Consider the following 12,160-nt stretch of genomic DNA (forward strand, 5'->3'; position numbering starts at 1 on the left):
ACTGGATTCCCTCCATCAAACTCTCAAAGCTCAGAGACAAGAGGGTGGGGAGGGGCGTGGCACAGCTTAGAGACAGAACCCAGGACCCGCAGGGGAAGGACCAGGAGGACTGGGTGCTGTCTGCTGCTCCGAGAGGAGACCACAAGGTGTTTCCACCTCTTGCAAAAGAGCAGAGTTTCTCTTGTGTACAATGTTTCCTGCAATCCTGGGGGGCGGGGGCAGGGAATATGTTGTTTGTTTGTGGTCAAGACAGTTACAAACGGCACTTTTCACAGCAGCACCCCCAAAAGTCTCTTCTACTCAGTTACTGGGGTGTGCGGGGGTCCCTTTTGGGGAAGAGGGACCACGCAAAGAGAAATGATGGAACTGGGGGAAAAATTAAAACGAATGAGTTTCAACACGTTGTCACCAAGAAGCTGCATTTCCTCAGCCTTCCTTGAATTGGGGGTGGTGGTTGGTGATGGGGTGGGGGGTGTGAGGTGCACAGGAGATGACCTCACAGGGGCTGGGCTGTCAGGCCTGCGGTAGGGGTGGGTACACCCAGTTGAGTCTTGCCTTCCCAAAGGGGTAGATTTTTTGTGAAGGATGTTCTTTACAAAGAAAGGCAAGAGGATCCCTGGAGCCCACTTCTAAGGGTCAGTTCAGAGCTGAACCTGGCCTCTACTCACCCTCCAGGCTGTGGGCCAGCTATGCTGGGCCTCAATTTCTCGGTGCTTACATGGTGCCAGTGGGAACAGCACCCCAAGGGTACCTTGAAGGGGCCTGAGTACAAGTGTAAAGCCCAGCTTATGTGCGCAGAGAGGCTAATTTATGATAATAAGAGTAGATGTCGAGCCTCCCTGGTGGTTCAGTGGCTAAGACTCTGCTCTCCCAAAGCAGGGGGCCCGCGTTAATTCCCTGGTCAGGGAACTAGATCCCACATGCCACAACTAAGAATTCACATGTTGCAACTAGAGATCTCGCATGTCGCAACTAACACCCAGCGCAGCCAAATAAATACATTTTTAAAAAATACATGGACAAATATAGCTGTTATTGCTTATGGTATGAGTGAAAGGGAGAGGATGGAGCAGAAGGGTGGGAGCAGCTCCTAGAAGGCTCATAAAAATCAAGGTGAATGAAAAGGGAAGCATCCAGCCTGCACCCAGCCTGCCCAGCGGGATGGGCAGAGGCTGGGGCTACAGGAGGGTGGGCACTGCCCAGGTGAGACAGCCTCAGAGACCCCAGAGCCAGGGTGGGCAGCCCTGGTGGGGGACACTCCTGGGAGTTCCCTGGTCTGGATGAACTGGCCCCTAGGCCACCCATCCTAGGGCCAGGCTTGGATCCATCCCCTCAGCTTCCCAGGCTCCTTGCCCTATGACCAGCGGTGGCCTCCCTCCCTCAGCCCCACCCCTCCCAACGGGGAACTGCAACACCAATGGGCAGGTTCAAGGCGTGGGTTCCGCAATCAGATACCTTGGGGGTGAGCTGCCCCTCCCCAGAGATCCCACACCCCACCGGATGGCCCCCCTTCCCAGCCCACAGCAACGCCCACCCACCTCGCTGAGGGGCCAGGGGGTCAGGAGGAGCCGAGAGGGAGGCTGTTCCAGCAGCGAGAGGGGGCCTCGGCCCCGCCTCTTCAAAAGCCACCTCGGCAAGGCATTAGCTAAACATCTCCTGGTCCCCGAAGGCTTCCCCTGTGAAGTCTGCAATGTTCAAACGCAACCAGCAAATCCCCGGAGACGGGTCCGGGGAATTAGCCGCGCGGCGGATGAAAGCGGCTGTGATGTGCGCGAGGCAGAGAGCTCGGGAGGAGGGGAGGACCGCGTACCTGCGCCTGCCAGCGGCAGGGTCCAGGGGAGCAGGATCAAGCCCAGCAGCCCGGGGGCCGGGAGGGGGCCCGGCCGGGCCCTAGGCCGAGGAGGCCAGCTCTCCATCGGGGCCTCCTTCCTCTTTAGGTCGCGGGCGGGGACAGCCTGCTGGTAGCCACGGTTGCCCTTGGCGTCCTTAACAGGCTCCTCCCCGGCCGGCCTTCTGCTTCCTCCAGGTCTCAGTTGACCGCCTTGTCCTCTCAATGACCCCGGACTTTCCTGGTGGGAACAGTTTCAGGCCAGGACGCCGCCAGGCGAGGATCTGGGGCTCCCAGCCGTCCAAGATGTGCAGATGTGACTTGGAGCGCCAAGAACTGATGCTTTTGAACTGTGGTGCTGGAGAAGACTCTTAACCTTCCTTTGGAATGCAAGGAGATCCAACCAGTCCATCCTTAAGGAAATCAACCCTGAATATTCATTGGAAGGACTGATGCTGAAGCTCCACCTGATGCGAAGAGATAACGCATTGCAAAAGACCCTGATGCTGGGAAACATTGAGGGCAAGAGGAGAAGGGGGTGACAGAGGATGAGATGGTCAGATGATATCACTGACTCAATGGACATGGGTTTGAGCAGACTCTGGGAGACAGCAAAGGACGGGAAGCCTGGCATGCTTCAGTCCATGGGATCGCAAAGAGCTGGGCACGACTCAGTGACTGAACAACAGCAACAAGGACATGCCAAACAGAGAGGGGCTAGGCCTCCCGTTCCCGCCCCACCCTCACCCCTGAGGCGGTGGCTTCTCCCCTTCTCAGCCCCTTTTCTGCTGGATAAACTAGCCCAAAGGAGGGCAGGTCTAGCTGCTCAGGCCTGAAACTCTAAAAACACAATGGACCAACCCCATTCACACAAACTGCCTCTTGGAAATAGCCCAGGAGCCCCTTGGATCAAGGTACTCCTCAAAGAGGATGGTTTGGGATGTGGGGGTGGAAGGGGCTAGGGGGATGAGGGAGGGACAGGCATTTGGGGGTGGGGGTGGGCAAGAGCCCCAAGTTTCCAGCCTTTCACAGAGACCAAAAAGCCTGCTGTCTTTCCTTAGCCCAGCAACAGCCACCGTGGGGGTCCCCCTGAGAGGCCCAGCAGATACCTCCCCTCAGACCCTCCTCAGATGTCTTACCTGCTGCCGCTCCCCTAAACTCGTGCTGCCCCTCCGCCACCAGGAGGCCCAGGAATCGCTTCCCCATCAGGAGTGAACCTCAGTCCCTGTCCTCCCCTCCAAAGGCCCCCAACACAGGTCAGTGACTACCTGCCTCTTGGGTCCCTCTCCCCAGCAGACTGGGAGCCGGTGCAGGCCTGGCGTTCTGGAGCCCCGCACCAGGCAGAGCCGGATGGCATGGGGGACAGCTGCATGCCTGCCTGTCCAGAGAGGCAGAGGGAAGGGGTCTGGGGTGGAGGTGAGCAGCCAGCCGGCCCGCAGAGGAAGGCGGGGGGCACTGAAGGTGGTGAGTTCCAGCACAAGCTGAACACGCTCCCTTTTCCCCCATCATTGTGGGTGGTCCTCTGTCGTTGATTGTGTCAGACTCTTAACCCCACAGGCTGCAGCCCACCGGGCTCCTCCATCCGTGGGGTTCTCCAGGCAAGAATACCAGGGTGAGTGGCCATGCCCCACTCCAGGGGATCTTCCCGGCCCCAGGGATCAAACTCGAGTCTCCTGCAAATCACCTGCATTACAGGCGGATTCCTTACCGAGGGATCTCCTAGGGCCACCGAGGAAGCCCCTAGTACCCCATCAACCCTCAAGATCAAGGCTTTTATCCCAATCTGACGAACTCTGCCCCCAAGAGGCAAAGCAATATGCCCATGATAGGGGCAGCCCGGCTGGGTGAAGCCAGAGCCTCTCTTCCCATCCCTAACTGGCCTCCAGGGATGGCAACACTGGGTCCAGCTTCTGCCCTTGGTCTAAATGCTTTCCCCTCAGCCACTGAGCACACGAACAGTGAAAACCAGAAAGCTGTTTCCTACCAACTCCAGGAGCACCGGGAGGACGGCAGGCAGTAGGGCCCGCCCGCCAGGTGAGGAAGACAGATGAACCGCAGACACTTCTGCGGGCTGGGGGGTGGCAGGACCCCAGTGGTACTGACTGTGGATCCATCACCGTGATACATGATCACAGATGTCGCGGTGAGACACAGATAATCGGCTTCACGCTGTCTCCGAGCTCCTGGGGGGAGCAGGTTGTCTAAGCACCTCGATGCCATGGTGATAGACGTCATGTTAATGCCTCCATGCACGGAGGGAGCGTTATAAAGGCATCGGTCTGAGCCTCCAGGAGTCTCTTTATGACTTGGCATCTGGAGGCAGCCGAGTGCCAGGCTGCCTCGGAGCAGGGACCCCTGCCTGTCCCCTCTGGGGCCGCTCTGCCCCCCTCACCCCTGCGACCACCAACACAGAGCCTGCGGTCCCCTAATGGTGCTGCCTGCGCCCTGGGTCTGCACGCCCCTGGGTCCTAGGAACTTTGCCACCTCTGGGCCCGAGTCTAGCCTGCAGCCTCTTGCCTTCCTGGGGGTCTCCCATTTGTCTTTTTTTTTTTTCACCTCTGACTCCCCTGAGCCTAGCACAGGGCTGGCACCTGGTCTGTGCCCAATAAATCCTGGTGCATGAATGAAGGATGAATGAGCCCAAGTGCCTCCCTCCAAGGCTGGCTGTGGAGGTGGGTGCCTCTGGGCATCAGACTGGACTCCGCGGCGGAGCGGGAGGAGGCGGGCACCCTCCCCAGGCAGACGTGACGTGAAAGGAAGTGGCCAGAAGTCCAGGGTCATTGTTGAGTTTCCTAGATAGTCTGAGGCCACCCAGCCCCTGGGGAGAGGCAGGCGCAGACCTTGAGTGGGGAGCCAGGGGTCCAGGCCCTGCCGTCTGGGCCTCAGCGATGGTGATGAAAGAGAAGTCGCGGCACATTCAGGAACCACAGTTTCCCCGAGACTCCACCTCCTCTCCCTGAAGCGGCTGCCGGGCGGTGAACTTGCTGGACTTGGGGCCAGGGTTCTCCTCTCCCCTGCCTTTGGGGGGAGCTGCGATCAGTGGGTGAAAGGCAGAGCAGACCATGTAAGGCTCCGCTGGCCTCTCCAGGGCGCAGCCTTTGGGCCAGGCCTCCGCAGCTGAGTCTGCAGGCGAGGGCCCCGGGGCCCGCTCACTCCAGCTCCGGCTGTCGTCCAGTCGTCCATCCATCCTTCTCTCCATCCGTCATCTGTTCGCATTTTGCTGTGCACCTGTTCCTCCCCAGGCGTTGGCCTCAACAGGAGGACGCAAAAGTGAAAGACCCGTTTCGAGGAGCCCACGTCTCGGGTGGGAGAGCAGCCGTCCGCACAATCACACAGTCGCGTGGCAGTTCAGAGCAGTTACTCAACCAACGCCAGACACACGTATGAGACAGTTTTAATCTACACATCTATTTAATGCTCACTGCAATTCCATGAGGGAGGTTTTATAATCAGGCTTCCCAGGTGGTGTTAGTGGTAAAGAACCCACCTGCCAACACAGGGGACTTGAGATGCAGGCTTAATCCCTGAGTTGGGAAGATCCCCTGGAGGAGGGAATGACAATCCACTCCAGTATTCTTGCCTGGAGAATCCCGTGGACAGAGGAGCCTGGCGGGCTACAGTCTGTGGGGTTGCAAAAAGTCAGACATGACTGAGCAACTAACACTCACACACAGATTTTATAGTCACTCCCATTTTACAGATAAGGACAATGAGGCACAAGAAAGTTAAAATTTGCCCAAGGTCACACTGCTAAGAAATGCGTCCAGGGGAAGTGACTCAGGATGACTCCAGCCTCTGCTCCAGCCTGCCTCAATAGCACAGTGTGTACAGAGCAAAGAGGGAGGCAGGGGTGACCAGGAGGACTTCATGGAGGAGGTGGCAGCTGTGAAGGAGGACATGGGGAAGCACACAAGTCCCCTGCAGTCCTAGAGTGCCTTGTTCACACAAAGACTAAAGCTTTCCCAATGAGATCACTGTCGTTGGCCTCCATACACTTATTAAATACCTACTGTGTGCCAGGCAGTGGGGGTACACAAAAGTCATAGTTTTGTCCTCAAAGTGTTCCCCATTTAGGGAGGAACACAGAACCCCCAGACAGTATTTCCAGCTGCCCCAAGTGAGCGAGCGAGGTGAGGCTCCAGAGCCGCATCTGGCCCTGATGCTCAGGATCTGCTGTCTCCTCTCCAGGCTGCACCGTGGGCCGCGGGGACACAGGAAGCGAAAGGGGACCACGCTCCTCCTCTCCCACCCGCAGGAAGTCATTTCCTTCCTGTAGACCCCAGCACCAGAAGGAGCCTGCTAGGGCCCCCTGAGAAGCAGCCTGGGAGTCGGGATGGAGAGTGTCACCCTCCTCTGGGCTCCATGACCCCACTGCCCAGGGCACCAGGGGCAGATGGATCGGCTCCTTGTTCTCGTCCATCCTCTGCCTCGGGTACCCTGCACACTGGAGAGAGACAGAGAGTGGTGTGCGGGGCGGCCCCCTCCCGTCCTAGCAACACCTGGGTTTGCCTTGGGGCCCCTTTCTGCACCATGTAGCAGCCGGCAGGTGGGTGGTGCTGACTCCTTGCTCTGAGAGTGGCCCTGACCACCCAGCCCAGGGGAGAGAGCGGGCTGCAACTCAGTTGAACGAGACCCATCCAATCGTGAACTAGACTGGTCCACAGTGGACCAGCCTCCTTTCTCAGCGGGATGAGCTCACTGTTACTGGATGTGTGCAAACCATCCGCCCTGCACACTGCTGAAATACACCTGCCTGGCCTGGAAGGCTGACCTGGCCCATCTCCAAAGTCCCTTCTCAGCCCAAATTTGGCCTGTTTATGAAGTATTTGCTTCATGCCAGCCACGATTCTAAAGGCTCTTTATGTATTGAATACTTCAGTCCCCACAGAAACCTCGTGTGTGTAGGTGTTATTATTGCCCTTATTTTACAGACAAGGAAACTGTAGTTCAGAGACCGCAAGTCACTTCCCTAAGGCCACACAGCTAGGAAGCAGCGGAACAAGGACTCGCATTCCTTGACTTTGGTTTTAATCACTATGGAAAGGGAAGTGAAGGTATTAGCCCCTCAGTCGTGTCCGACTCTTTTCGACCCTATGGACTGTAGCCTGCCAGGCTCCTCTGTCCATGGAGTTCTCCAGGCAAGAATACTGGAGTGGGTAGCCATTCCCTACTCCGGGGGAATCTTGCTGACCCAGGGATCTAACCTGGGTCTCTTGCTTCGCAGGCAGATTCTTTATCATCTGAGCTACGAGGGAAGCTCTTTAACCACTATGCTGTCCTGCAATTCATTTGATTCTCCAGAGGGAGCTAGCATTACAACCTTCATTTAGTGATGCAGCAAAACAGAGTAAGTGGCCTGCCTGGGGTCACAGAGGGGACAGAGTCCAGGGTTTTCCTATTGGATGTATACCCAGAGTTAGATAAGACTTTCCTTGCTAACACCGTTGGGAGAGGCAGCAAGGAGCTAGTGCCCCCTCCCGCGCCCCTGCCAGACTGAAAGTAATCCTGAGGATCTGAAGAGCAAAGGTGGCATCGTTTTTCAACCTTTATTGCATGTTCACCATGTGCCATGGCCTTGTTAGGTTTAGACTCTTGGTACAACTGTGTCCCTGGGAGAGACAAACACCCACCAGGAGGCTGATCACTGGAGGTCCTCGGGTGGCGGGAGGGGTGTGTGCAGAGCTTGAAGGTCTTATCCTAAGGCTTCCATCCCTTTCCCCTCCAGCCTGGAGGGCAGCCCCTGGGTTGTCCTGTGCTCGTAGCGCCACCTGGTGGCACACGTGGCCCTCTCTCACCTGGGATGCCTGCCTCTCCAAGTCGCTTATTCCCTCTCCAGCGGTCTTGGGGTGCCCAGAGGCTGCCAGTCAGCACGGGGCAGACCAGAGCTTGAGAGGCCACATGATAAAGTGGCGGGGGGAGGGGGGAGGACAGGGCAGGCAGGACCAGGAATGTGCTGGGGGCCCGTGGGAACAGAAGGCAGGGAGTGAGGCCTTAGGACCCCAACCTGCCTGCCTCTCTGACGCTTTTCTGCAGCACCCACGAGAACCTCCTTCAGAGCCCACCCTGCTCCATCCTGACAGCTGCTTTGGCTGAGAACACCTTAGAAACTCCTCTTGGGGCAGCTTCACAGGAGCCAGCTCTCGGGCTCCAGGCAAACCAGTCCGTGGCTTTGCAGAGACAACCAGGGACTTTCCAGGCAGGACTCCCCATAGAGAGCTCAGCCAATTAGGAAGCAATTAGCCTCCCCTGAGGCTGAGTCATGCACTGTCACCCCTCGACGCTCAAGGTTCTTTAAGACTGAGGACCTCCGTCCCCTGTGGGCAGGGCATGCGGTGGGGAGGGAAGGGCGGTGAGGGGGTGGCAGCCACTAATTGCAAAGATTTCTGGCTCCACCCTGGAGATCCAGCTCCATGAGGCTTTGGGAGACCAGAGGACCTGTGTGGTCACACTTGAGAAATTGCCCATCGCGCTTCCCAAGGCGGATTCCCAAGGGTCTGTGGGCAGTGATGGACGGCTCTCGAGGGAGCCAGCTCTGAAAGGAGGCTCTGGCCAGGAGGAGCCCTTCAAAAAGACTGGGTCGTCCCTGCTCCCTTCCGTTTCCCTCCTCCTCCCTCTTAGACGGCCGGTTGGTGAAGCTCAAGCAACAACCCCCCTTCATTTGCGTCCCAGGCCAGTGGGGGAAGTTGCCTCACCTACAATATGGGGGTGAAATATCCACCTTGCAAGGATCTGATGAAGAATAGTCATAGTAACAGAAGTGAGAGCACTTTGCAAAGAATGAGGTGTTGGTTGAAAGTAGCTGCTTTGACTTAAACCTTTGAGCCTCTTTCAAGGAGGTCTCTTTACAGGAGCTGGGCCAGGGGCTTGGGTGGAGAGGGTGGGTTGTTGGGGGAGGTTCTGCAGAGAACAACAAGGGTCTGCACCGGGAGAGAGGCAGGTGCAGCCCCCAAGGGTGTGCAGTTATGGATGGGGAAGTCTGCGTGGGGGACAGGTCTGGGAGGGCAGCAGGGTGACATACATGAAAGGGAGGAGGGCCTTCCAGGTGCCCATGGCCCCAGTAGGTTCCAGAAGCAGGGTGCTGGGGCCTGGGCAGCGGCAGGGGATTCTCCCGGGGTCTCTCTCACCACTGACCTCTCCGGAAAGCTCTGCTTTCCATTCTCCTATCTGTCCATTGAATTGCATCTCGGCCTGCTCCCTCAAACCCTCATGCCTGGGACCTGGGTGAAGGCCAGAAGGCCTTCAATCCACAGATGGCAAAGATCCAAGGCTGGCACCTCTAATTCCTGAGGAAATCCTTCGGAGGAGCCACAGGGAACTTTGGTTCGCTCATTCATTCATTCTATGAACGTCTCCAGAGCCTTGCTCTGGCTCAGGAGCTGTCCTGGGCACCTTTTCTCTAGGACAGAGCTTCATGCCCACGTATCTAAGTCACAGCCCAGTAGGAACCCCGTATGAGAGGGACGTAAGCCCAGATTAGGCTGAGCCCGCCATGGAAACCATGGCCACAGCGTTCTGAGTCTTGGTAAGGAGCTCCCAGGAGTAGGAGAGAGATGGCGGGCAGGAGGGACTGAGATGTCAGCTCCAGGCTATGCAGCTGAGACAGGAGAGGGGGCCCATGGGAGCCGGACTAAGACAGCCCCCCCTCTTCCCCGATCCTCTGATGAAGCTACCTTCTCTCCAGGGTCAACAGTCAGATGAATAAAACCATTTATGTTTCTATTAAAAAATTCCTGGTGTTGCAACCGGTATCGATTTCTGCTGTATTCGTTTCACAGGCACAGATTCTCAGCCACACTCCGAGTTAAGCAGCTTGCTGGCTGTTCCTGGAAGCCTGGCATCATTTGTGATATGGTTTCTGAGTGGAAAGACTTTCTCTGGAAGACAGCTCATTTGGAAGTAAAGAGACTTCCTGCGTTCCCTGGAGTGAAAATCCCGTTCTGCACAAAATGCCTGCCACACTGTGGCTTTTAGGACCGGAAATCTGCAGGGGGTGTGCTGATTGACAAGAACCACAGCCTGCCCTGAGTCCAGATAGGAGAAGGAAGGGAGAAAGTCAGCTGAGTCTAGACCATCAGATGCTGTGATCTATCAGGTCCCACAGAAGAGCAGCAGGCTGAGGGCGTGAGGGCCTGAGGATTTCACGCCCCCAGAAATCTCCTCCCCGGGAAACCCCCCACCACCCCCGCGGAGCCTGGAGGAGTGTTTTCAGGCTCCTTGCATCTGGCTTGGGTGAAAGTATTCCTAAGCAGCAGCCTAGCCTGGCGGAGAGCCCAGGCCTGAGTCCCCGAATCTCTGCGCCCTGCTGGTCATTCCTTTTCCTTTCTCCGCTCCCTAAATCTATCTGCCAATCTTTGTTGTCACCACCTTCTGGAAGATGAGCCGTGCACAGGCCATGGACATCCCTGAGCCGCCCGTGGGGCCGGGGCTGGGCTCCAGGCTGGATGCAGCTGACCTCAGGGTGGGCAGGAAACCCAGGGCCTGAAGCAGGCAAAGGGCCCTCTGACACCACTCTGCGCCCACCCCCTGCCCCAGCGTTGACCTGCCTGCCTGTGTCCGGCCAGTGTCTGGGGTAGGGGGGAGGGTGTGGGAAGGGTGTCCCCAGGCGGGAATAGAACTCGTCTTTGCCAGATGCTGGACTTGCATCCATCCTCTTAGCCACCGTCCTGGGCAGGTATCCCCATCTTGCAGGTGAGGAAACAGGTTCAGAGAAGGGAAGTCACTTTTCTAAGGCCATACAGCTGGCAAGGGCAGAGCTGGGGTTTGAATCCGGTTCTGCCCACCCGCACGGGCTGCCTCTTAACAACCTCTGGGGTGTCTGCCCTCCCTGGCTAGGTGGTGAGCTCTCTGTGGCCGCACCTCCTCTGGGGTCCTCACCTGCCCTGCCTGCAGCAGCCGTCCCTTCCAGGGGCAGGACACCTCTGTCTCTGCAGGTGCTCAGAACAAGCACAAGTATCTCTTGAATGAATGAATGGGAAACTGGGAGAGGAGTCCTGTATGAGGCCCTTTTATGAATGCAGAGGTAAAAGGGGCCCCCAGGGAGTTCTGATTACATTTTTGTTGTTGTCTAGTCGCTCTGTTGTGCCTGACTCTTTGCAGCGCTATGGACTGTAGCCCGCCAGGCTCCTCCGGCCAATGGCTTCCCCAAGCAAGGATACTGGAGTGGGCTGCCATTTCCTCCTCCAGGGGATCTTCCTGTCCCAGGGATCGATCCTGTGTCACCTGCATTGGCAGGTAAGTTCTTTACCACTGACCCACCAGGGAAGCCTTAATCAAATTAACAGTAGACGCATATGACTTTGGCTACCAACTTGTAGAAAGTGGATGTCAGAATCTGAAAACGTGGAATTTGGCCCTTCATAGGAAAGAATTGGCTAACATGTAGAATTATAAAGTATTAGGAAGTTGGCCTCAGAACCAAGTTCCTCCTTCAAATCAGTTCCTCAGGTGTTTAAACTGTGCTCCCGGGGACAAGGCCTTGGGCTTGGTGCCGAGATCATGGGAAAATAAGACCCCTCCCAGATGACTCCCTTCCCCTTGTGGGAATCCCAGATGCCTGCATCACAGGCTCCCTGGGACATGCTGCTGAAGCAGAGGGGGAGGGGAGGGGACTAACAGATGGTCCTGGGGTCCAGGCAGCCGAAGCAACAGCTGTGCTTGATGTCAGAGCAGGGGTGGGGGCAGGAGGCCTTGGCTGTTTGGGGAATTTGATGGGGGAGGAGGAAGTGAGGGGGATGGGCTCAGGGGCTTCCTGGGGTCTGCAGGTGACCTGGGGCTCCCGCTACCTCTCCCTAGAGCCCTTGTGGCTTTGCCCCTCCTCTTCCTGCCTCCCTCCCCCGCCCTGCCACCCCTCCCCCCCACTAGTGTTCCACCTATAACAGGAGGCTCTCAGCCCCTGCCCTGGATGAACAGTCCTTCCTTAGGAGTTTCCACCTCCAGGAACTTCTTCCATTTCCTTCCCATAGGTGAGGATGGGGCTGTGGTTCTCTCCCGCCAGGACAAGACATCCCTGGTCCTGCTCATTCCCCCGCCCAGCTTCCAACTCCTCCAGTTGCACCTCCCTGGTGTCCAGCTGGGTTCTGTGCAGGGCTGAGGTTAGTGGGAGTGTGGCCTTGCCTGTATCCTGGACAGGTGCTGCCCAAGAGTCCCTCAGCTCCTTTTGGGTCCCCCGTTGGCCCCGAGCGGCTGGTCTACCCTCTGCTGGGCCTCCTCTATGTCCTTGGAAGCCACCCCCACGTGGGTCCTCTTTTGAAGTGGCTCGTGATGGTGACTATCGTCTGCCTCAGTTCAGTTCAATTCAGTTCAGTCGCTCAGTCGTGTCCAACTCTTTGCGAC

General features: G+C 57.3%; 1 protein-coding gene across 1 annotated transcript in view; it reads right to left on the reverse strand.

Annotated features, from left to right (window-relative positions):
• Positions 1 to 1,935, reverse strand: part of NFAM1 (NFAT activating protein with ITAM motif 1) — a 36,396-nt gene extending 34,461 nt beyond the window's left edge. The window contains exon 1 of the mRNA XM_027966003.3: positions 1,811 to 1,935. Coding sequence (XP_027821804.2) covers positions 1,811 to 1,916 — 106 coding nt within the window. The 5' untranslated portion in view covers positions 1,917 to 1,935. The remainder of the gene's footprint in view (positions 1 to 1,810) is intronic.
• Between the last annotated feature and the right edge of the window lie 10,225 nt (positions 1,936 to 12,160).

The sequence above is a fragment of the Ovis aries genome, chromosome 3 (assembly GCF_016772045.2).
Source record: "Ovis aries strain OAR_USU_Benz2616 breed Rambouillet chromosome 3, ARS-UI_Ramb_v3.0, whole genome shotgun sequence".
Taxonomy (NCBI): domain Eukaryota; kingdom Metazoa; phylum Chordata; class Mammalia; order Artiodactyla; family Bovidae; genus Ovis; species Ovis aries.